The sequence below is a fragment of the Mobula hypostoma genome, chromosome 27 (assembly GCF_963921235.1).
Source record: "Mobula hypostoma chromosome 27, sMobHyp1.1, whole genome shotgun sequence".
Lineage (NCBI taxonomy): Eukaryota > Metazoa > Chordata > Chondrichthyes > Myliobatiformes > Myliobatidae > Mobula > Mobula hypostoma.
The window spans coordinates 6,206,857-6,233,664 of NC_086123.1; the positions used below are offsets into that span (position 1 = coordinate 6,206,857).

Here is a 26,808-nt window from a genome sequence, read left to right on the forward strand (position 1 = left end):
GAGGGGGTAGGTTCAAAGGGGAAGTGAGGGGTAAGTTCTTACTCAGAGAGTGGTGGATGCCTGGAATGTGCTGTCTGGTCTGGTGGTGGAGGCAAATATATTAGAGGCTTTTAAGAGACGTTTAGATAGGCACATGGATGTGAGGAAGATGGAGGGATAGTGTAGGGAGGAGGAATTCATGTTTAGGTGCTCTTGATTTGCATTTTAGCTTGTCTGGCACAACATTGTGGGACAAAGGGCCTGTGGCTGTGCTGAACTGTTCTGTGTTTGACCCTGAAAAGCCTAGAAAGAGTGGGCGTGGAGAGGATGTTTTCAGGAGTGATGGACCAGAGAGCACAGCCTCAGAACGGAGGGATGTTCCTTTACAACAAAGATGAGGAACTTCTTTAGCCAGTAGATGGTGAATCTGTGGAACTCATTGACACAGATGGCTGCAGAGGACAAGTCATTGGGCATATTAAAGTGGAGGTTGATAGATTCTTGATTAGTTATGCTTTGTCACTGCAGGATCTAATCAGAAAAAAAACACGGGAGCCGGGAAATGCGTGTCTACTTTGTTTTACCTTAGTGAGGTGCGCACATTTGACATGGTGACGTAATGATTTATGTCATTCACGTACTTCTTACATATAACTCATAATGAATTATGTAAACAGACAATGCTTAATCAACAATATTTTACTCAAATATTAGTGAAATATTAAATACACAACACTCCACCCTGCTTAGCTAAAAACTCCAACTCAATATAGAATACATCTCGACTCAAGTATACTCAAATATGGAACATATTGCTCTCTAGTCATTATACATATACACAAACACAGGTACATATATATAATGAGGCCACGCAACTTCCTTCCCAAACCAGTCTCACTAACGAATCAGTCTTGCAGTATTTTATGTTACCAATGTCCACCAGGGTCTTGTGATCACAAGAAAGATGTTTAAGACACTCATTTGCACCACTTTTTGGATTGGGAAATGCCACAGTGAGCAAGCACGCTGCCATCTTTGGACTAGGGTCGTGAATCCTGTTGTGTTTGAACTGGGAGAATAGTTTTGCTGAAAGGTAGGTTTCTGAGAAAGAATGGGATTCAAGGCGAGCCATGATATAGTGGAAGGCAGAGGGCCAAACCTGGTCAAATGAGACCTCAGCTGAGGAAACGTGATCAGCACGGACAAGTTGACCAAAAAGTCTGTTTCCCTGTTATATAGCTCCATTTCTTTACCAACTATTAGCTTACTTGCATTCTATCAATGTCTATAAGCGAAAGAGTAACTCATGATCTTAGTATTATGTCTTGACATGTTGTAACATATGAATAAAGTAACATAGAACAGGAGAGGGTCATTGTTCCCTTGAGCCTGCACTGTCATTCACTATGATCATGGCCGATCTGTCCTGGACCTCATCTTTTTCCCCGTGCTTTCCCCACTCCCCGAATTCAAAAACAAATAACTAATTCCCCTTTGAATATCCTAACCCCTGCAACTCTCTGGGGACAAAGAATTGCAGATGTGTACCGGCCTCTTTTCAGTTCAGGTGCATGAACTAATGCAAGAGTGTTAAGCGGATTTATTTGGGTGCCTCTCCTCCTATAGGGGTCTACCTCTATTCGGCTGGCCCACAGAACGTTACTGCCATGTTTCCTTCTGGAGCCGGCGTGGAAGCACAGATGAGGGGCTCAATCCTGAGCATCAGCATCCTGTTACTGGACACGTTTACAAACCAGACAGAGGGGCTGCTTGGAGTGATGAACGACAACAGGGATGACGACTTCACCTTCAGAAATGGATCAGATCTACCAGCCGACGCAAGCCAGGAGAATCTCTATGAATTCGGAGCCAGCTGTAAGTAAACTCTCTGGCCTTTTCAAGTCACATGTAGGACTATGGACCAATCCCAATCCAGGCGTCAGGACTGGTGAATCAGAATTGGTTTATTAGCATTGACGTGAAATTTGTTGTCTTGCAACAGCAGTGCTGTGCAAAGACAACATAATTACTATAAATTATAAAATAAATAAATAAATTTCGTAAAGCAAAATACGAAGAATGATGAGGTTGTGTCATCATGAACTTGATCACAGTGAGGAAGGATCTGCTCCTAAATCACTGAGTTGGGGGTCTTTCGGCTCCCGTACCTCCACCCTGATGGTGGTAATGAGAAGAGAGCCCGTGCCGGATGTGAGCGTCCTAAATGATGGATGCTGCCTGAGGCAATGCCTCATTGATGAGGAGGGCTGTGTCTGTGATGGAGCTGGCTGAATCCACAATCCTTGGCAGCCTCTTGCAATCCTGTGCATTCGAGCCTCCATTCCAGGTTGTGAGGCAACCGGTCAGAATACAGGGTTTTGACCCGAAAATTTGACTGTTTCTTTCCTCTTACAAATGTTACTTGAGTTCCTCTGGCAGATTGTTTGTTGCATTCACTTTGGTAGCCCTGACTTCTCTTTGCCTCTCCCAGTCATCTCCCTGAAGCCCTCTCACAGTCTCCCTGTCCGGCCCTCACTTCCACCCACATGCTTGGAGATCATAGACATCTTTGACACGAGTATTGAAGGCATCTTGACTCTGCCACTCCCGCCCTTTTCTCTTGTCCACCAAGGCCAACCTCCCTAAAGATTCTCTGGTGCTTCACCCCTTGATTCAAATAATTTTCCTTTGCACCTCTTCTCACAAACCTTTTCAGTTTGTCATGTTCACAAAACCCACGACTTGTTCCCTGGTCTTATTGCCAGTAAACTGCTGGACTTGGCTAACTTCTCCTACTGGTCCTTGCAGTAGCAGCTTGTACTGTTAATATTCCTGCTTTTTGGAGTATCCATCCCCTGTTTGCTAAGTTACTGAAATGAGTCAGAACCATAAGCAGGCTTCAGACTGCCCAACAGGATGCCTGATAAAATCAGCTCAGACAAGCTTCTACCAAGTTTTCTGGAATGTTCTTCGCCCTCAATTTAATTTAAAACAATATTTCCTTTATAAATGCCAACTTATTTGGAGTTGAGCTCAGAACTGCTTGAATACATTCTGTGGAAATTCATTGGCCGTTGCATAGAGTCAATATGGCCATCTCAAGGAAATTGTAATCATGTTTATTGTGTTATACTTTTAATAGATGACTGTTGTTACAGCTGGAAATACATGTTAATTTAATCCTGGCCCTGTCTTTTCCATGTCTCCTTCCCGTCTCGTCAGTCGTCACTCTTATTCAACATCAGTTTTGGAACTTAACCCAACTTTTTCCTCGTTGCTTCTGAATTTTCCATCTCCACAGCCAATATGGACCCTTTCTGATATTCCTCAGATAAAGAAACTTTTGTTATTCTGAGCTGTTTTCAATATCCAGTTTTGATCTATAATTGTCATTGCCACATCAGCAGGATTAATTCATTTCACATATTCTTTTTAGGGGCGATTGAAAATAAGAGTTCTCTCTTCACCTATGACAGTCAGTTCTTGCTGAACAATTACTTGCATGCTCCCAAGCATGACCCAGCCTTCACACCTATCTTCCACGTGTCGGAGAACCCAGCGAATCTCCTGCATGCCAGGATGAATGCCCTGTGCGAAGGGATCGAGTCTTGTCGGTTTGATACTCTTGTAACCGAAAGCCTTCAGGTGGGAAATGAAACAAAGCTCTCCTATCTGAACTACCGAAAGCTGGTTGAAAGCCTTGAACCAGGTAAGTTACTGTATGTAATCACTATTCTGCCTGATGTGTAAGCCTGAGCTGACCACATGAATGAGATAGAATTTACACTGCAGAAATAGACCACTAGTCCTAATTGGCCTCGGTTACTATCCAAGCCTCAAAACAAGCTATCTAACCCATTCAGCATCCTACCTTGTTTCTTTTCCCTTTGTGTCTTCATCGTCAAAAAATGTAAGAGTCGAATTTATTGTCAGATGTACACACAGGTGCAATGAAATGCTTATTTGCAGCACCATCACAGGCCCATAGCATCATTCACAAGAAAAAAAAAGCTAAATTAGACATAGATTAAGCACAATTTATTCAAGAAGGAATGCAATTAGAACCAGAGCAAAAATATCCATTTCAGTCTTTTCCAAACTATACCCTTGCCATTCACCCCAATTGTTGTAGAAGACAGCATGGTCTACACTTGCATCATTCTCTGGGCAAGCATGTGTTCACTTAATTCCCCATTCTAATTCCCCCACAGATGTAATTTAACCTATTTTAATACCTTCATTTTACTCTATCTCTCATTCTTCGTCTGTGCATATGCTCCTAATACATTGGAGTCTCCAACCCAGCTGTTCGAGCTATTTACTCACTAAGCTTTTGACAGTGATAATCTCTGTTCTGGACTGCATGGCTGTGTAAATTTAAGTCTTAGGAAAGGAAGTGGACAATTACTAAGACTGAAGCGTTGTAAATCCAATAATTTACATTTACCTCTTTCAGATTTTTGAGACCGCTTCATCTTCTCTGTGCCAGTCTAAGATTCATTGATGAAAATGCTAAAAACAGCTTCTTCCTTAAATTCACCTGCACATAAAATTTTAGCAGGCATAAATGCAAGTAAATTCAATCACTGGCCTTTGTGAAGGTTGTGACAACAATTGTAGGTAGCAATGATCATGGCTTTGACACGCCGCCTTAAACAGCTGACACTTAGCCATGCTTCTTAAAATGTGAGTAGAAAGCAAAGTCTAAAGTAGAATTGTACAGAATGAAGTCATAAACAGTGAATGCATTGCATGGGTAACCTTCAGTGGAAATGCTGCAAACCAAGGAGGAGAGAGCTATTTCCCAGATCAACGTCTTTCCTGCATCAATCCTTGAGGATGTTTATAGTCAATAACTGATAACATGAGATGGGTTGGATATCAGCCTTAGAAGAACAAGAACATTTTCTCCTTGCCCGTCCATCGCCTCCCCCTGGTGCTCCTCCTCCCCCCCCATCTTTTCTTTCTTCCATGGCCTTCTGTCTCTTTCACCAATCAACTTCCCAGCTCTTTACTTCATCCTCCCCCTCCAGATTTCACCTTGTGTTTCTCTCTCTCCCCTCTCACTGCCCCGCCCCCCCCCACCTTTTAAATTTACTCCTCAGCTTTTTCTTCTCCAGTCCTGCCGAAGGGTTTGGCTCGAAACACCGACTGTACTCTTTCCCTAGATGCTGCCCTGGCCTGCTGAGTTCCTCCAACATTTCGTGTGTGTTGCTCGGATTTCCAGCACCTGCAGATATTCTCGTTTTTAATAGCTTTTCTTAACAGTTGTTAGAAATTTTATAATTTGAAAGACAAATGTGTTGATTAAGACCAAAGTATAAGGCAATAAAGGAGCTGTTGAGTCACTATAAAATGGAACTGTAATGTTTGACAAATATTTATATAGGGTGTCTGCCAGAATAAAAATCTCATGTCATTTCATAGGTGAGAAACAGGCATCAGGAAATACTAAAAAAGAATCTGTATTTATATAAGGCCTCATGACATTAACCAGTCATTCCTAAAGTGTTTTGCAGCAATAAATAGCTTTTGTTTTAAAGCCATTGTTGTTGTATAGACTAACAAAGCAACTAAATTGGACTCTGGCAACACACATAAAAGTTGCTGGTGAATGCAGCAGGCCAGGCAGCACCTCCAGGAAGAGGTACAGTCGATGTTTTGGGCCGAAGGGTCTCAGCCCAAAACGTCGACTGTAACTCTTCCTAGAGATGCTGCCTGGCCTGCTGCGTTTAGCAACAACTTTTATGTGTGTTTGCTTGAAATTCCAGCATCTGCAGATTTCCTCGTGTTTGCGTTTTTAATTTGGACTCTGCAAAGGATTATGACAGGAACATGGATTTAATACCTGTAATCTGCATTTGACTGTTTTGATCAGGGGGAAAGTACTGCTGTGGGTACAGGGAAGCTCCCTGATAGTGATATTCTTGTACATTCAGACCTGTGTAGAAGAGGAGTCCGCAGTTTGATGTAGGGATCTAGATTGTGTGTTGTTATTCTGGAGTGGGATACATCAGAACATAGTGGTGAGCACTTTGCAGAAATGACTGAAGGCATGGTGGGAGATACTGTGTGTGTGCAGGCTTATGGACATTGAGAAAGAGGAAGAAATGTGATCAGAGCTGTAGTGAAGCCCAGTGTTCAGTTACAGATGGTCCTGCCTCATTCCTGACCCGGTGGACCACCAGAGGGAGAGGCAATGGTGTAAAATGGGGCAGCTAGGTGAAGGAGAGCGGGGAGAGATATTGTCAATGTCTTTGAGCAGGAAGGTTTAATAACGTGGTGGGCTGATCATCAGAAACAATCATTCATACTGAGTTGATGCTAATCAATATATTACCCCATGAGAAATAGCAGAACATTTGCTCTGTCAGTAATCTAAACCAACAATATTTTCTGGCTGAGTGGTGGCACAACAACAACAACCTCTCAGTCAAGTCAGCAAGATTGCGGAGATGATTATTGACTTCAGGAGGAGGAAATCCGATGTCCATGAGCCATTCCTCATTGGGGGAATCGGAGGTGGAGGGGGTCAGTAACTTTAAACGCTATCATTTCAGAGGATCTGTCCTGAATTGAGTGAGTAAGTGCCATTATGAAAAAAGCATGACAGTGCCTCTACTTTCTTAAAAGTTTGCGAAGATTCGGCATGTTATCTAGAAGTTTGACAAACTTCTGTAGATGTGTGATGGAGAGTATATTGACTGGTTGCATCACAGACTGGTTTGGAAACACCAATGCCCTTGGACATAAAAGCCTATAAAAAAAATAGTGGATACGGCCCAGTCTGTCATGGGCAAAGCCCTCCCCACCTTTGAGCACATCTGTACAGAGCGCTGTCACAGGAAAGCAACATCCATCATCAAGGATCCCCATCATCCAGACCATGCTCTCTTCTCAGTGCTACCACCAGGAAGAAGGTACAGGAACCATAAGACACACACCACCAGTTTCAGGATCAGTTATAATCCCTCAACCATCAGGCTCTTGAACCAGTGGGGAAAACTTCACTCAGGTTCATTTGTCTCATCATTGAACTGTTCCCACAATATTTACCATTTATTTATTTATTATTATTTTCTCTTTCTTTTTGTATGTGCACAGCATATTGTCGTTTGCATATTGGTTGTTTGTCCATCCTGTTGGGTGTGGTCTTTGATTCTATTGTGTTTCTTGTATTTACTGTGATTAGCTGCAAAAAAATGAATCTCAGGGTTGTATATGGTGACCTATGCTGTATGTACTTTTTGAATAAATTTACTTTGAACTCTGAAACGCTGCTTTTGTTCATTGCAGATGCATTTTTCAGATTAATTCCCCTGGAGGAAAGGATTCATAACTTGAGGTTTTCTAAAGCTTGTTGGCATTAGTTAAAACATTTGCAGAAAGATTGTCAAACGGAGATATTCTCCAAAAATGAGGGAACTATCATTGGCAGGATATTGCAATCTTGTGAGACTCTTTGTGCAAATGGATATCAGATTTCACATCATTCACTCTCCTTTTTGATGTTTCTTTCAGTCACTTCCTGTGGTGTTTTGGTAGAGCCCAAGAATGGGAAAAAGAAAGGAACTGTTTACTTGGTTGGATCCACTGTGAATTTTACCTGTAACCAGGGCCATGTTATCTCAGGATCGTCCTTGCGCACCTGTCTGTCAAATGGCCAATGGAGTGGAGAACTTACCTTCTGTATATCTGGTGAGATAGTTCTCTCTACCTAATTCAATGGGTTTCAACAGATATATTTAATGCTAGAGAAATGTACACAATATCCTTCCTGAAATTCCTTTTCTTCACAAACATCCATGAAAACAGAGGAGTGCCCCAAAGAATGAATGACAGTTGAACCATTAGAACTCCAAAGCCTCCCCCTCCCATGCAAGCAGCAGCAAGGCAATGACCTCACCTCCCCCACCAGCAAAAAAGGGTCAGCACCTTCCACCGAGCACTCAAGTGTGCAGCAGAGCATCAATGGAGAGGAATAAGGAGCCAATGTTTTGGGCCGAGGCACTTCATCAAAATTGGAAGCCGCTTTATTCGAAAAGTTTGAAAGTAAGTGACAGCTGTGTCACCAGCATTAACTGCAAAGCAGAAGAACTGGAATTTTTTTTTGCTACTTGTTTATTGTTCAAAGGGGTGCAATGTGGGGAAGGACTGGGTCGTCGCGGGAGAACACGGAACATCGGGAGCAGCGTGGGTTGTGTTTCCAGAGACCTGCGCCATTTTGGGGCCGACTCTCTGGGTGCAGAGCTCGGAGAGCTCGGAAAAAGCAACGCAACAGACTTTAATATCATAAATCAGCGAGTTGTTTGTTATGTCTCCCCTGTCGCTGTGAAATGGGGTCACCTATTTTTCCCTTATTAGGTCTGTGGTATGTTGAATTATCCGGTGAACGAGTAGTCTTTGGGGTACTACAAGTCTGTGTCTTTATTGATGCTTTGCTGCACACTTGCATGCTCAGTGGGGAGCGCCAGTGTTTTTTTTGCTGGTGGGTGGGGGATGAGGTTGTTGCCTTCTGCTTGCGCGTGGGAGGGGGGAGCTGGGGAGGGGCTTTGGGGTTCTAACGTTTAACTGTCATTCATTCTTTGGGGGCACTCCTCTGTTTTTGTGGATGTTTGTGAAGAAAAAGAATTCCAGGATGTATATTGTATACATTTCTCTGACGTTAAATGTACCTACTGAGATATTTCTTGATTAACGGGAACTCTTCTTGTTTTGAAAAGAGAACATTTTGGGTATCGTGTTGGGAACATTGCTTGCTGTGTTTTCCCTGGTGATGATTGGAGTGATCTTGTTCATTAATGAAAAGCGATTGAAGAGGTGAGTAATCAGTTCATGAAGTGCTTCACTGTTGTTATTTTATTAAAATCTTTTTTTTAACCCTCCAACCCTTCCCTCAGCTCCTCCTTCCACAAGGAACTTGTTCTGGGAGACTGCCCTGATGATTCAACCTCTCAGTGGCCCCTTCCCTGTGAGATCCTTCTAAAAAGCAGGCACAGAAACGGGGGCTTCACGCACCCTGACCATTGGGCTCTCTTGCAAGGCAAGGGGGACTGGCACAAAAGAGGTGGGTTGCACTTAAACTGGAGGCTCACCAGTCTCCTCGCAGGGAGTTTCATTAGTGTTTAACCTAACGTGGCACATCACGGAGATCTGCAAAAGTAAGTCAGCAGGTGAAGAGATTGAAGAGAAGATAGAAGATGAGGGTAAGTCAGTTGAATGAAAAGAACGTGCAGGTCTGGATTTATGAACATGGTGGGAGTAATAATCAGAAATTTGTTTTAACGCACAGAATATAATGGATAAGGCAGACGAGCTTGGAGGCTGGAGCAGCACATCTTGAAGGAGGAAGGCTGGAGTGTTTGGGGGTATTTGATGTCCACACTAATCACACAGGCTTTTGTTCTATACAGGATAGCAGAAACGGCCACTCTGCCCTTTGGGTCGTCTTGCTAATTTGATACAATCACTTTGATACCTTAAATCCCTTCATCCCTTCAACCCTCTAGAATTAAGAAATACATCTACCTGTATCTTGAGTGTATTTAGTGACTTGCTCTTCACTTGCCCTCTAGTCTTCCCCCCTCCCCCTCTACCTCTTTCCCCATCTCTCTTCTCTCTTTCCCTTTCTCTCCTCTTACTCCACCCTTTCTTCTTTCTACCTTCTCCCTCTTCCCCTCTCTATCCCCTTCTTTCTCTCTATGCCCCCCACTGTCTCTATGATTATGTCTCCCATTACTCATCAATTCTTTTTTTCTTTGCCCAACCCTTCACTGGTGGGAAGTTTGACTTTATACTTCCGCGTACAGGTTCAGCCTCAGACTGGAAAACTGGGCAATGCGTAAACAGGCCATTGGGTGTGGTAGTTGATCACTATGTTACATTCAGGGATTCTAACACTAGAGGAATTGGTTTGCATTTAGCACTTTGTATACTGCCACATAGGTTATCATAGAGATGATAGAAAAGGGGAGAGGGACTTGTCGATTGGTGGGGGGGGGGGGAGGGAAGGAAATTGAGGTGCAGAATGAAGTAGACAGAATAACCCCAAATCAAAATAGTAAGTATTTCAAACCTGACCTTTGATGATCACAAAGAGTAGAAGGTGGGAATAGCAGAGGTGTAGTAATATGTAATGGGTAAATTTCACTCACTTCCAGGCTGCTTATTCATTCTGTTTTCAGCCAGACAACCCTACAAAACTTTCTTCTTTCTTGTAATGAATTTGAATTTCATTGCACTGTTTCCAATAAGTCGTTCTCTTCTTGAAACACAACTGATGAAGTATCTCTATCTTCCTTCTCCTGACGTCTATATTCTTAATGATGGATGCTTTAGATTATCGAAGCACAGTTATTGAATTGACCTTATTTTCCTTCCTATTCCTATAGGAATCATTTTCTGTGCTTCTTGACACTTGGACTGAGGTTGCTTCTAAGGGAAAATATATCTCTTTTATTTATCTATCATAGAATGTCAAACAGTAAGGCACAGTACTGGCCTTTCAGTCCACATTTTTCTGACGTATATAAACCTATCCCATGATCATATGGGGGAGCAAACTTGGCAGGTGGATTGGCCTAATTCTTTTTCCTATGTCTTATGTCTAAAGGTAATATCTAAACTCCTGAACCTTGAGCACCCAATTCTCTGTAATGGCCAAGTCATTATTCCATGACTGATCCATAACCGAAGTTCTTAATACTTTTAAACCCATACAACAGATTGTGTTTATGCCCTATCCACTGCCTATTCTTCCTTGCAGTCATCTACATATTGCATCTACATTTATACAAACTGTTCCATCATCTGACCTAACAATCTGGTTCCTATGTCCCAGCCAAACTAGTTTAATCCCTTCCCAACATCTCTGGTAAAGCTGCCTGCAATGACATTGGTCCCTCTCGAGTTTAGGTATAACCCATCCCTTTTGTACAGGTCGTACATGCCCCGGGAGAGATCACAATGACCCACAAATCTGAAACCCTACCCACTGCACCAACTCTTCAGCCACACATTTATCTGCCAAATCATCCTGTTCTTACTGTCACCGGTACATGGCACAGGCAGTAATCCAGAGGTGACTACCCTTGAGCTCCTGCTTTCTAGCTTCCTTCCTAAATCCTTAGATCCACTCTTCAGGATCTTTATACTTCATACTTTATACCTTATTGTTGCCAAACAATTGATACTAGAACGTACAATCATCATAGCGATATTTGATTCTGCGCTTCCCGCTCCCTGGATTACAAATCGATAGTAAATATTAAAAATTTAAATTATAAATCATAAATAGAAAATAGAAAAATGGAAAGTAAAGTAGTGCAGAAAAAACGAGATGCAGGTCCGGATATTTGGAGGGTCCGGCCCAGACCCGGGTCAGGATCCGTTCAGCAGTCTTATCACAGTTGTAAAGAAGCTGTTCCCAAATCTGGCCGTACGAGCTTGTTTCATCTGTTTCCTAGCTATGTCATTGGTACCAATGTGTACCATGACTTTTGGCTGCTCACCCTCCTCCTTAAGAATATTGAGGACTCAATTCAAGGCACCTTTGACCATGGCACCTGGGATGCAACATACCCTCTAGGAGTCTACTTCCCCTCCACTGAATCTTTTCTCTGTTTCCCTCACCAATGAATCCCCTTTCACTACTGCTCTCCTCTTCTCCCTCCTTCCCTTCTGACCTACAGAGCCAGGCTCAGTGTCGGTGCTGTGCCTCCCCCTAAGAGTATCCAAAGCAGTATACTTTTTATTGAGAGGAACAACCATTGCCTATATCCCTTTCCACTTCCTGCCTCCTGAAACTTTGGTGTGACTACCTCCATGTAACTCAGTCCATCAACACCCTCAACATCCAAGGTGATCTGGAGTTCATCCTGCTCCAGCTCCAGTTCCCTAATGCAGACTGCAACGAGTGTGGCTGGATGCCCTTCTTGTAGGTGTAGTCATCAGGGACACTTGAGAACTCCCTGACTTCCCACATCATTCAAGATGAAAATGACACTGCCCTGATTTTCATTCCCACTGCTCTACCTGTGCAATAAGAAAGAAAGAGGCCTTACCAGTACCTCACCTTGACCTCCACTCACTTATTCTCCCTCTTGAGCCAAAACCATGAGGTCCCTTTCTTACACTGAACCACTCCTACAATGGCCATTCCATCTGAGTTTATCTTTCTTTTAATTGGCAGTTGTTGCCCAATTAGCCAATCAACTGATCAGTGAGATCTGCTCTTTGAACTCCTTGCTGCTCTCACTGTTGTGAAGCATTACCCTTCGGCAACGAGCCTTGCTCCACGAAATCCTTCCCGCTCTTGCTCTCACTCCTGTAACGTGAAAATGATTGCCAGCTAAAACAGCTTTGTGGACCAGGCATCCAGTATGATATGTTCTGCTGTAGCTCATGCTGAGCAGTACTGTACAGCTAAGCAGATGATTAAGCACAGAAAAGCGGTAGAGAAATATCTTTAAAAGAGGGCATCTTGTCTTGATCACAGAACAATTGGATATCTTTCTTTTATTATAGCCTCTGCTTCCTTGTTTTGCCACATCAGGTTCTACGCTTCTCTTCCTGAATTCCTCAGGCTGTGTTAAAGCTGATCCTCTTTATTAATTCTGCATATCACAGGCATTTCTTGCATTTAATACCGCTTAAAAAGAGATCACACCATCTACCTTGTTTTGCTTTTTCCTTGAAGGAACTATGCAATACAGTAAATCATGCTATACTGCTGTTTTTCTGTAACTTGACAAAATAATTTCTTTTCTAGCATTTAGCCAATTCCTCTTTGGGAGTTGAAAAGCAAAAAAAATACAGACCTGAAATAAAGGGCGAACGTACTGGAGATGTTCAACAGTATAGTCGGCATGTGCGGAGAGCAAAACAATTAATGTTATTCCTATAATTTAGCTAAGCCTTTAATTCTATTTCTCTCTTCATGGATACTGCCTGACCTGCTGTGCACCTCCAGCGTTTTCTGTTACTGTTCTCATTTGAGAGCTTTGTTGTAGATGCCTCTATTAGGCAATGTGTGTGAACTGTTACTCAGTTGATGTTGCCAAGTTTCTGTAATGTTACTGTTGAGAGTGAAGCCTTTTGGAATCCAACAAAGCCTTTTGGGCAGGTATGAATGCCTTCTGTTTAACTCTCTTTTAGAGGATTATGGGAGTGTTCCCTCTATCCCATTCAACTTTGTTTCTCACTTAGACATAGACCATGGAAACCAGCCCTTCAACCCAACTCAATCATGCTGACTCGGTTGCCTGCCTTAGCTATTCCCCCATCTGCTCACATTTGGCCCAATCCTGTCAAACCCTCTCCCATGCTCACATTTATCTAGATGGCTTTCAAATGTTGCTAATTTTCCTGCTTCAATCACTATTTCTGGAAGCTGATTCCAAAGGCTCACCACCCTTCGTGTGAAGAAACTGTCTCTGACATCCCTTTTAAACCTCTCATTTCTGATTTCAAACCTTTGCCCTCTTGTTTCTAGCACCTCCTCCCTGGGAAAAAGACTATGTGCTCTCACTCTTTTTATCTTATATACCTCCATCAGGTGACCACTCAAACTCCTATGTTCCAGGGATAAAGTCCTAGTCTATGCAATCTCTATAACTTGGGCCCCTAAGTCCAGGCAACAGGCTTGTAAATCCACATTGCAATAGCACATCATAACAGAATTATCACAGCAACCATGCACCAGGATGTGCTTAATGTGTCTGTAAAGTGCTTTGGGACACCCTGAAGTCACAAAAGATGTTTTTTAAAATGCAAGTGTTTCTTTCTTTCTTTCTTTCTAGATCATGTTGACTCATTATGGAAAAGACAAAAACCCAGTGGCCACACATTTTAATTCCACGTCCCATTCCCGTTCTGATATGTCTATCCACGGCCTCCTCTACTGTAAAGATGAAGCCACACTCAGGTTGGAGGAACAACACCTTATATTCCGTCTGGGTAGCCTCCAACCTGATGGCATGAACATTGACTTCTCTAACTTCCGTTAATGCCCCTCCTCCCCTTCGTACCCCATCTGTTATTTATTTATTTATATACACACACTGTTTTTCTCTCTCTCCTTTTTCTCCCTCTGTCCCTCTCACTATACCCCTTGCCCATCCTCTGGGCTTTCCCCTCCCCTTTTCTTTCTCCCTAACTCATGATCCTTTCATATCCCCTTTGCCAATCACCTGTCCAGTTCTTGGCTCTATCCCTCCCCCTCCTGTCTTCTCCTATCATTATGGATCTCCCCCCTCCCCCTCCCACTTTCAAATCTCTTACTAGCTTTTCTTTCAGTTAGTCCTGACGAAGGGTTTCGGCCTGAAACGTTGACTGTACCTCTTCCTAGAGATGCTGCCTGGCCTGCTGTGTTCACTAGCAACTTTTATGTGTGTTGCTTGAAACCTTATCTTTCTTCTGGTTCCTTTGGGTTCTTTTTCCAATTACCTTAGATCGATATCCTCTGGATGTTGGAGGTGTGAGCTATGTCCTCCGGTTATCAACCAACATGGAACTTCTTCCCTATCTACTTTATCCTATGTTCTCATTTATGTGAGTGCCCTGCTTAATCTTTTATCTTTGCTCAGAGAAGATCAAACGCAAATCCCCTGGTTTCTCAAATCATTTCACTGCTGTTAATTGCAGATTTGGCTGGAGATCACTAAGGTAGGGTGCTGTTTTCATTTCTGTCACTGTTTTCTTTTGTGATAACGTGAGCCTTGTGATATAATGGTTGCCTTAACTTCCTTGCTGTAAGTGATGGGATGGGGGGGGGGGATCTCAGTTCTCCACATTTGGCAGCCACATTAGTGATCTGTTTCTCTTCTCCAGTTGTTTGTAGCCGATCACCCTCAGCCTTTGGATTTAACTTTTTGTGGTTCTCCAAGTTATTCCTGGTCCAGCGACACTTCAGTTATATGTTCAAACCTTTCCACTTTCTTCTCTGTCTCTGTCATGTGCTCCGACCAATAACCTTCTCACCTCTCTGCACACCATTGATTCTGGCATGGTGCCTCTAATTGTCCTACAATGTGCTGCAGATGATTCACCAATGGCCACCATTCACATTAATTTAAGATTAATGGTCACTCAGCCAAGATAAAGACAAAGCACTGGTATTTATAGAACTCTTTCTTAGCTAATTGATCACCAGATAAAGCAGGAACCTACCACACATCACAGTCTGGTATTTATCATATTGCAGGGAGTAATGCCACTCAATAAGATGGTTTCACTGTGTGGACAGAACCTTGTAGGAAATGCCTGGAGGCTGATGACTAGTGGTGTCCTGCAGGGATCTGCTCTGGGACCCTTGCTCTTTGTCAATTTTATAAATAACTTGGTTAAGGAGGTGGAAGGGTTAGTGACTAAGCTTGCAGATGTTATGAAGGGTGGTGGTGTTGTGGATAGTGTAGAAGGTTATCGCAGGTTACAATAGTACATAGGATGCTGAGTTGGGACGAGAAGTGGCAGGTGGAATTCAATCAGGAAAAGTGTGAAGTGATTCAGTTTGAAAGGTTGAACTTGAAGGCAGAGAACAAAGTTAATGGCAGAATCCTCAGCAGGGTGGTCCAAGTCCAAAGATTCCTCGAAGTTGCCATGCAAGTTGATAGGATTATTAAGTAGGGTGTAGTGTGTTGGTGTTCTTTAGTTGGGGAACAGAGTTCAAAAGGTGCAAGGTAATGATGTACTGTAGCTCTATAAAACTCTAGTTAGATCACACTTGGAGTATTGTGTTCGCTTCTGGTAGTCTCATTATAGGAAGGATATGGAAGCTTTAGAGAAGATGAAGATTTTGCTGCCTGGGTTGGAGAACATTCTTTACATGTAATGGCTGAGTGAACTAGGGCTTTGTAGTGAAGGAGGATGAGAGGTGACTTGATAGAGGAACGTAAGATTATAAGAGGCATAGACAGAGTGGACAGCCAGCTCCTTTTTCCCAGGGTGTCAATGGCCAATACCAGAGGACATCTTATTAAAGTGAGTGGAGGAAAATATGGGGGAAATATCAGAGGTAGGCTTTTTTATTCAGAGAGTGGTCATACTGTGCTGTACTGTCCATGTTCTATGTTTTGAAATAACTTCCAATTGTTGAACAAAACCTGTAAGCAGATACGTTCAACTCTGCAGGGGTTCCCAACCTGGGTTCCATGGGCTCATTGTGTAATGGTATTGGTCCATGACATAAAAAAAAGATTTGATACTCCTGCTATAGCGAGATAGCTAAGTGTGTTCTGACTCATGGATTCCCAGCTGGGGCAGAGTTCTCTCCATTGTTCATTTCTATTTCCAGCTGTCTTAGAGTGAGAAGGAAAGTTGTCATCTCTATGGGATGAAAGACAACTGTAGATTTGTTCAACAAAAAATCTATGCAAGTTAGTCAGAGATATGAAGAAGAGGCAGGGGAGGGTCTGGGTAGCAATGGTGGAGGTTCACTGGGGGCAGTCACTGTGACTAGCCATTGGACAGATTTGCAGTTTAGTCGCAACGCTCGCCTCTGCTTTGCTGATCCAGACACAGCAGGGTGAGTTGCAGTGTTAGTTCGTGTGCAGCTGGGGGGAAATTAGGGCTGTTGGAAAATAAACAAGGATGGAGGGTCCTCCCCCTATGCCCAGAGTGGGCTATTTGCAGCCAGTCACCAAGGGCTATGAAGGTATCCTGACCATAGAATCAGACATGCAGAAATGGGAGGCACAGGTGTGGAAATGCTTCGATCTGTCCTTCAGGCTGTTGGCAGTAAGGTAATCAGCACGCCAAAATGACTTTCTGGGATTGATGAAATATTAAAATCTCATCCCAGCATGATTCTCTACTTTCAGTGTGATGTCCTCCTTGTTGAATTGAGAATTGCCAACAATGGCTCTAAGTTACAAACCTACTGATTCAATTTTTTAATAAATAAATTATTTACGGGAGTGTTGCATACTATTGACGTCATCGCACATAGGAAATTGACTCCTATGACAGGGAGAATGGAGAGCTTCTTAACAGATGGGTTATCAGGAGGGAATGGGCAAAATACTGCAAAATATATGCAATATATCTTTATTGCTATCGAATGCATAAAAAAAGGGCACTAATGGATCTGTATTCTAGGCTTCCAAGACAGCATTTCTTATTACAAGTGGGAAGCTGCCAGTAGACCCCAGGATAAACCAGGTAGTTCAGGATTACAAAGGTCTTTAATAATGTAAAGTAGTCCAGTGGCCACCAAGCTAGAAGATAGCAGTGAACCGATACACTTTGAGGCCCTCTTCCTCCATTTACAACATTCAAAGACAAAGTCAAGTTTATTGTTATATATAATATATGCAGCAGTGCATTGGTAAAGCTTATGTTGAAAATGTTGAAAGGACTAGATAAGGTGGATGTGGAGAGGATGTGGTATCCAGAAGGGCGCAGTCTCAAGATTGAAGGGCGACCCTTTAGAACAGAGGTAAGGAGGAAGTATTTTAGCCAGAGAGTAGTAAATCTGTGGAATGCTCTGCCACAGACTGTGGTGGAGGCCAAGTCCGTGCGTAGATTTAAGGTGGAAGTTGATCGTTTCCTGATTTGTCAGTGCATCAAAAGACAGGGCAAGAAGGCAGGTGTACGGTGTCGAGTGGGATTTGGGATCAGCCATGATGGAATGGCGGAGCAGACTTGATGGGCTGAATGGCCTAATTCTGCTCCTATGTCATATGATCTTACGGTCTTACTTGCAGCAGCATCACGGACGTATAGTGTCATATAAGCAACATCCACAAAGAAAACTTAAATTAAGCATAAATTATGCATAAGCTTTACAAGAAAGGATACAGTTGGAACTATTGCAGTGTGAAGTGATCAAAGTACTCAGTGTTGCTATATTGAGGTATTGATTAGGATTGTATTGGTTTGTTCAAGAACTGAATGGTTGAAGGAAGTAGTTGTTCTTGACCATTCCAACTATTTCCTTGGCTCTCATTGACTTAGCGATCCCAGGGAAGTGCAGATAAAGGAGTGATAAGAGTGAAATGTGCTGGCGACCTGGGGGTTGTCAACACTTGAACATGGAACATGAGAGGGAATGTCCACTATCACAATTTTTCCCTTGTTGAATTAATCTAAATGCCAGTGAATGGTTTCTAACTTTCCTCTGTTGCTCTCAGGCTGAGGAGCAACAAATGCCTCGGCAACATTTATTCCATTAAAATACAATATGTTGAGGTAAAATATGTCTCTGTTTTGTCCATTTTCCATCTTGGGAAAATGTGGGGGAAAATAGATCAATTTTGCCTGCATGCAATCTATATCCGCTTTAAGTGACACCATATAATGCCACCCCTGAAATGAAGCCTGGGAGTTAATTGGTGAAAAGCTTTTTCCAGATTACAGACCTTTCTCGGAGATGTGGTACGGAGCCCTGTGTTCATTGGGTTCCCAATGCAGTAAAACCAACAAAAAAGGGAGGACACCACCAAACGTCTCAGTGCATTTTATAAACCCACCTTTTTGGATCTCTGTAACGCCGCTGGCAGAATGACTAGCAGCAACAAGGGAACAACTGAAGATGTTTCCAGCCAATAAAGTGCAATTTTGTTACAAAGGGTTAGAGTGTATAAAGGGAAGTCAGAATAAATCTCCAAAGGAGGCGACCTCAATGGAAGAGGAGATCAGGCAGAACGTAAGACGATAGGCAACTTTCCCCATCCTTTGGCAAAGATCAATTCCATGTGCCTGTGCTCCTTCAAGCCCTTTCATCTGATGTCATTCATACCATAACCTTTCTCTTTATCTCTGGTACCTGTTGGCACTGTGGGTCAGTGTGAGGGCAACTGAGATGCTTTGCCCTACAGGTGACTCCTTTGTTATAGAGTGGTCAGCGGGCGACCAGCAACTCCTCAGGTATGGATGGCTGTGGGCTCATGTTTCCTGCTGTCCGACAGACTTTGCTTACAGTTTCCCCCAGCCCAAGCCTCACCCTGAAGGGGCAGTTGTGTCACATATAATCTGGCCATGGAGTATGACGTCTGCCCTCTTTGACCACTTTTCCCCTCGCCCTAAACTCAGTCAACACATGCACAAAATGCTTTAGGAACTCAGCAGGCCAGGAAGCATCTACGGAAAAGAGTGAACAGTCGACGTTTCGTGCCGAGACCCTTCGGCAGTCCTCCGGCATTTTGTACGTGTTGCTCGCATTTCCAGCATCTGCTGATTTTTTCTTGTTTGTGACCCACAGCTCAGTTGCTGGATAGCAGTTGAATATTTTAAGTCCCCCTGCTTCATCCTCGCGCCTAACGCATACTGTACTTATTCTTTAATTTCAGAGAGTTTAAAGCTAATTCGAGTGTCTGGACTTCAGTCCAGCTTATTCTTTGCTCGTGGTGGATTGAGTCTAAGATTTTACTGTTAGAGCAATTCAGTGCCATACTTTAGTCACTTGGCCATTAGTGTGGCTATCCCATGTGTCAAAAGAGTGCTACAGTAAAAGATGGCTTTAATGGATGATGTATTTCCATGCATGTTATAAATCAATTGGAATAAGGGAAAGAATATTATACCGTATCATTATATTTAACATTTATGAGCTGGTTATAATTCTGTGTTTGCTGCAATATTATTAATTAATCATATAGAGAATGAGAAATGGCTGGTTCGGAACAAATATCCAGTGCTTCATAAATAATTTCCCTGGCCCAATCCTGCTTAAGCTATTGTTAGCGAAGGCTAAGTAAGCAAGACTCAAATCATTTTAATGATGAGAATATCTTCCCTTGCTCTAAAGGAAAACCAAACTGGAATTTATCTGAATCATCTCCATGGGGGTTGATCGTTTTCTGATCGATCAGGGCATCAAAGGATGTGGCAAGAAGGCAGGTGTGTGGGCTCGAGTGGGATCCAGGATCAGCCATGATAGAATAGCGAAGCACACTCAGTGGGATGATTGGCCTAATTCTGCTCCTATGTCTTATGGTCTTAAGAATAGTCCAAAGTGCTTCGAAGCCAGCAAATATTTTTTTGAAGTGCATTCACTGTTGCGCAGGCAGGCTAGCAAAACATGTGTTAATGGTCATGCTACCTAGAGGCTCTTGCCGGCCCAGTTGTGGTCCTCTGTTGAGTTGTAGTGAGATGTGGAGTTGACCGTAGTAGGTGGTGGCCGAAAGCGATCTGTGAGTCCCTCAGTAATTTGTTGGACATAGTTAACATAGATGGTGTTTTCTACCTGCTATGCCCCATCAATAAAAAGGTTGCAGGTTGGATTAGGTGAATTCGATAAGCAATACACCGATGATCCCAAACGTGTGTGGACTAGCCAGTACTGTGTCACTGCAGGCTTTGACCAGGACAAGCAAGCAGCTTACCAAGATTAATAACTCATCCTTGATAATAGCTTATCAGGACGAGCTTTTAATCTTGATAAGCTGCTTTCTTGTCCTGGTCAAAGCCTGCAGTGACACAGTGCTTGATATAATTCATTTGCCAACCACTTTAAGTGGTTATTAACCTTGCGGAGCTGTCGAGGAGGAAGACAGCATGAATACCACAGGTGCTTGGGGTTTGAAGACCACATCTGCTCCTGGTGCTGCAGACATTTACTGCCAGCAGGGAGAGAGTGTAAGTAAGGATCAGCAGACAGGGATTGGTGAGGCTGGGGGTGACAGGGGGTTCACCCACAGCAATCAGTAAGGCTCATGTGTAATACTGTCTGATTCACAGCTACTATATATGGATTTGGTGCAAAGCCATTACTGAACCTCTTTAATAGTCAAAGCAAGTCGTAATTCTACAGACAAATGTTTCTAACAAGTACTTTAAAAGCTTTCCCTCCTGCACCTGACTCTGTCAGCCAGTCAACCCCAGCGCTTGCCCCACTCCTCTCCTGATGTCTTTATATCAGCTTTTTCCCCTCAACTCTTTCAGCCGAGATGAAGGGTCTCACAAGTACTTTGACTGTCCTTTGCCCTCTACAGATGCTGCCTGACCTACTGGGCTCCTCCAGCAGTTTGTCTTTTGCTCCAGGTTCCAGCAGCTGCAGTACTTCTGTCTCGACTTTTAAAGCTATAATGCCTGTCCATTTTGGTTTTAGCTGTGTTATAATTTGTGATATTTTAGTTTCTTTGCATTGTATTGTCTTTGTACATTTTACTTCTGGTTTTAATTTAATTTTCAGCAACTTCAAATTAAATATGGTTTACCAGGACATTAAAGTGGTGTTGAAATAGAATGTAAAATCTAGTAAGCATTTTACATAAGATCCATAACATTTCACACTAAGGTGTATATGAAGACTTTAGGACAGATGACCAGATGTATGGTCTCTAAAGTAAATTTTGAAGAGCTTCTAAAAAAGGAAGTGTGAGGCTATGGTTCAAGGCAGCGGGAGAAAAAGCAATGAATGTGGGATGCTGGGATGGAGGAAGTTTGCATCTGGATGTAGCCAGTGCTCTCAGAGAGTTGTAGCACTGGACAAGGTTACAGAGAGTCAGGCTGAAACCATGAATGGATTTATAAACAAAGATGATAATGTTATACTCCTCCTCTTTACATTAAATGGTGTCTCACTGAATGTATTCCTCCAACAAAGTAGGAGTTGGAGGGCAATGAGTAGGAAGGCAAGACGCCACCTCCATGTCTGCACTCTATTGAGTGTCAGATCACTGATCTATGATTAGGTTCCCCTAGATCACCCTGGTATGCAATCTGCAGTTTGTAAACCCTTCCATCTGCTCATAATCTTCCGTAATCTGCAGTCCAATGAGATTGTTGGAAATAAAATCACAAAGATGGGAATGTAATGTTTGAATACACTATTAGCACTATTGGAAAGATGGTGAAACGTGCATGACCCATGAAGACAGTGGACCTTACAGAAGGGAGTGTGGAGTGTATAAATAACTCTATTGAATGCCCAGATATGGAACTACGTGAAAATGTGTGTTCAGAGATTCTCTCCTGCACACCACTGTTCTAACGAGTGGTTATTTGAGTTACTGTTGCCTTCCTATCAGCTTGGACCAGTTTGGCCATTCTTCTCCGACCTCTCTCATTAACAAGGAATTTTCACCCACAGAATTTCCATTCATACCATTCTCTGTAAACTCTGCAGACAGTTGTGTGTGAAAATCCCAGGAGATGAGCAGTTTTTGAGATACTCAAACCTCCCCATCTAGCACCAGCAGTTCTTCACGGTTAAAGTCACTTAGGTCACATTTCTTCACCATTGTGATGTTTGGTCTGAACAAGAACTGAATCTCTTGACTGTTTCTTTGTGATTTTATGCGTTAAGTTGATTAGAAATTTGCAGTAACAAGCATGTATAATAATAAAGTGGCCATTGAGTATATATGTCCATGACAAGAAATTTGAAACTTGAAATTTGGAAAGCATTACCTCATTAATATGTGTGACTTCTTATTTATAGATGGCTTTCTTACTTCTCCATTGCTAGGAGTTCAGTTGAACACGACATTATTCATCAACTTCCTTTCTGTTCATTTTTCAGGAAAAAGGCCAAAATGGCTCAAAGTTCCTTTCAGAATCCCAATGCAGGGAAAACTGAAAATTTGTAGCTTTCAAAAGAAAACACATCTCCCTAGCGTTTGCAGTCTCTTGTGTCCCCCACTACCCCCAGCTTCAGCATGGACAGACACTTTGCCTTTCCGTCAGCCCAGTCTGCGAGATGGATCTCTTTCTTTTGACTTCAGAAGTCTTCAGAAAAATGGAAAATGGACTTCTCAGATGGAATAGGATAATCTCTCAGGCAGCTCTGGGCACTACCTGAGAAATTAATTGAAGTGGTGGCCTGTTCAAATGATCATGTTCGTAATACCTGACCAGCTAAAATTTTCACTAACGTTTGCTTACAATGGTATAAATACTAGACTTTAACAGATTGCTCAGTACAAGGCAGGATTTATTGACGAGGCTGAGAGCATTGGCCTACTGTATATTTTGACTTTGCCCTTTCTTCAGGATGTTGGGAATCTTTAGTTCGTCTGTTGCAAAAAAGTTAAGTGTTAATTTTTCCAACCCTGTTGCTCGTCCAATTCCCTCACGCTTCAGATTTCAATTTCATTTGAACTTTAAAAGAAAATCCACCCGAATCACTTCATTTGTCTAAGTCTACTGCACAAGGCTAGCTTAATCTCCAAAACATGCAACGACTCAACACTTCATCTGCAGAAACAGGCATGTCATACGCTACTGTTGTTGCCCCAAGCAAACGTAGGCACAGCTCAGGTGAGCTGTGCAATGAAGCTCTCCCAGTACTGCCCCAACAATATGGCTACATTTCCAGGCTTGCTGAAGATCACACCTATAAAATTCCATTCCTGACAACAGGTATTCCTGCAGCTTTTTGAGTGAGATTACTGAAACGTTGTTGAAGTGATTTTTTTTTATATCTCTGGCTTGTGAATTTACTTTTTTAATCAAGATTCTGCCAGCTATGTTGAGTCAGACTTTTAGTCCCTCAGACTGAACTGAATTCAGGGATGGTGGTCTATCCTCTCCTGCCTATCTGTATTTCAGCTCTTAAATAGGATCATATTTTTCAAAAATAGTATGGTTTCCTGAAAAATGATAACATATCTTGCTATCATTGTTAATTTTTGTAGCAATATGATCCAATGGATACTGCAGGTTTTTTTAAAAGTTCTTGACTAATGGAAGAATTTGTTTTATTCATTGTCTAAGTCAACATTATGTAATTTAATGATGCATAATTGCTGATCAGATTAAAAGCAACTGAGATTTGTATTTTACTGTGACAAATATATTTGTTTATTTTGTTGAATTGCCTGTTATGGTGATATGTGATTCTTGTTTCTAAAGTGGACTTACTGATATTGCCCATTTTCTGAACCCAGGTGTCTCCAAGCTTGGTGTTGTTCAGTCAGGAGCGTCCCAGAGAGAGGGTGCCTTTTTTCCATGAAGGGTCTTTCTGAAGAGGTTACCCCTTATCAGGGATCCAATCTCAATCATAGGGTGCCACTTAATAAGTGTGATCAGAACCTTTCCTTAAAAAAACAACTTAAACAACTTGTAGTCTGTTTTTAAATATGACAGTGAAAAGACCATTAACTATTTCAGCATTACTATTCACATTTATTTCAGCATATAGCATTACATTTTTTATTCAGCTGTGCATAAGGTGGTATCTTGAAGATAATAAACACAGAAAAATGGGACTAAGTTTATAGTCAAAGTCGAGTTTAATGTCAGATGCACAGGTACAATGAAAAACGTACCTGCAGTAACATCTCAGGCACAGTGTGTCATTTCCATCCAATTACTACCGAAGTAGCTGAAGTCTCTCTTGATTGTTATCCTATCTTTTTACTTGGTTCTCTAACTTCCTCCACATTTCTTCTGTAGGAAGCAAAAATTTAAGGTAAAAGCTCCCCCAACATTGATGGCAAATAGATAAGAGAAAGCAAGTAAATGACCATTTGACTGTGAGCATGTATCCCCAACATGATAACAATCTCCAGCATCAAAAACATAATGAGCACATGTAAATAGAACTACTGCTGCATATCAATTATTGCATGAATCGTGTTGTACAGCTTCATAACTGCTGAATAATTAAGCATTAATAACTTACATTATTTATAAAGATTCCATGAGGTTTCAGATTCGATAAAGGACTTATGCAAAGAGATGGGTGGGCACTATTGGAAATCATTGATAATGTTCTAGTACTTATTCACTGATGATTATTACCTCCTATATCTTGATGGCATTGGCATTGTCATCAGTCAATTTGTACAGGCCTTTAACAACCATCTTGGCATTAATTTTAACTTTCCTTTCTAATCTCACAAGTGCCATGAAACAGAAAGTATGCCCTCCCCCATTCACCATTCTCCATTCCTGTTTCCCCCTCTCTCCTTAACTCCTTACCTGCCCATCACCTCCCTCTGGTGCTTCTCCTCCTTCCTTTTATTCCATGGTCTTCTACCCTTGCCTATCACACTCCCCCTACTCCAGCCCTTTATCTCTCTTACCAATCAACTTCCCAGCTCTTTACTCACCCCCTCCCTCTCTCCAGGTTTCACCTATCACCTGCCTCCTTGTACTTCTTCCTCCCCTCCCCCCGCTCTTACTCTGACTTCTCATCGTTTTATTTTCCAGTACTGATGAAGAGTCTCAAGCCGAAACTTCCTCTGATGACTCTTTTTCATAGATGCTGCCTTCCCTGCTGAACTCCTCCAGTATTTTGTGTGTGATACAGTATGCCCTGGTAGTTTTACATGCATGTCTTAATTTGTAGTTAAAAAACAACTTCTTTAAGCCTGGTTTACAATCAAGTAATGAGAGCAATCCTACAGATAAAACTCTTTGGTATCTCCTGCGAGCTATTTTTAAACTCACTCTGGAGGCTGACTTCCAACTATTTTGAAAACTTCCTTGAGAAGTTTATTTTCTCTTCTGAGTTAAGCAAAATAAGATCACTAACTCATTCTACGGGGTTCTCAGTAAAAAAAAACATATTCTCATAGTGAAGAATGAAGAATAGCAGAATAAGAACATGGTTTGTACTAAAGGGACAAAAACAGATGGCTTTCATGATGCAGGCATGACTTCCAAGAATGGAAACAGCTGGAGTAACAGCAGAAGGAGGTACATGGGACGTGAAGGTAAAAATGATCAAGGGAGTGCAAGATGGACAATGTCCAGTGTGACTTGTTACAGAAAAGGTTCAAATGACTGAAGCAGCCGGAACCAATAAAGTAAAGTGAACTCATTGTTGTTGATCAGCTGACACGTAGGAATTTGATACCACTTGTAATAAAAGGAAAGCATTCAGCCCAAAGTGACTGAAAGGAACTAAAGCTCCTGTAACAAAACATGTTATCCATTTTCTATTGAGCTACTGTAGTTTCTTTGGCTGCCAATGTAAGTCTTTATTTATGAAACGTCTCAGTGGAAAATGGCTAAAAGCATCAGCCACTCAGGTCATACAAGGTTAAAGGACAGACGATGATTGGACCAAAGGGAAGAGGCAGGTGGGGTGGGGTGGGAAGGAGAGGAGCAGAAGATTTATATTTCACCTTTGCACAACCTCAAAACATCTCAAAGGACTTTGAAGTCACATTTGATACTTCAGAATTTGTTGTTGTGTTGATGTTTGTTACACGATGTGACTTCTGCATGGAGATTGGGCAGTACAGTTTAAAGCTTCTGTTATCAGCATCAGGGTCTCCCCGATAACCACATTTCTGGCATTTTCCTCCAAAATTGCTCCCAGTTTTCCGTGGATCTTTCCATTGAGCTTTATACTCTCATGTATTTCAATGAAAGAAAGTAGGACGCAGAAAGAATGATAATGACCAGGTAGTCTGTTTTAATAATGGTTGGTGAACAGCTGGACACTGGTGAAACCATCCAAGCTTTTCTTCCAGTGGTAGGATGAGTACGTATAATTCTTTCCTGGGATGATGAGATGTGGGGTTCATTAGCAAGGCCAGCAATTCTAATTCCTAAAGTCCTATTTATTTATTTATTGAGATACAGTGTGGAATAGGCCTTTCTGGCCCTTGGAGCCATACCGCCCAGCTAACCCCAATTTAATCCTAGGCCAATCCTGGGACAATTTACAATGACCATTTGGTATGGCTTTGGATTGTGGGAGGAAACTGGATCACCCGGAGGAAACCTGCATGGTCACAGGGCGAATGCATAAACTCCTTACAGGCAGCAGCAGGAATTGAACCTGAGTCTCCTGTACGTAAAGAATTGTGCTAACTGCCACACTACCGTTCTAGTGAGAGGTCTCCTTTAACCTGTCATAATGATGTGCACACTGTGTAAGGAGATGGAAGTTCAATTTAGCAATTTCTCCAATGGCTGGCACTTCCAATAGTC

At 42.2% G+C, this 26,808-nt stretch overlaps 1 protein-coding gene across 2 annotated transcripts in view; it reads left to right on the forward strand.

The window, feature by feature from the left end:
- The window catches only part of susd2 (sushi domain containing 2), a 106,364-nt gene extending 82,334 nt beyond the window's left edge, over positions 1-24,030 (forward strand). For both annotated transcript variants that reach the window (XM_063034424.1, XM_063034425.1), the window contains exons 12-16: positions 1,606-1,854; positions 3,416-3,688; positions 7,501-7,677; positions 8,703-8,799; positions 22,442-24,030. In XM_063034424.1, coding sequence (XP_062890494.1) covers positions 1,606-1,854; positions 3,416-3,688; positions 7,501-7,677; positions 8,703-8,799; positions 22,442-22,508 — 863 coding nt within the window. In that variant the 3' untranslated portion in view covers positions 22,509-24,030. The remainder of the gene's footprint in view (positions 1-1,605; positions 1,855-3,415; positions 3,689-7,500; positions 7,678-8,702; positions 8,800-22,441) is intronic.
- Positions 24,031-26,808: the final 2,778 nt, after the last annotated feature.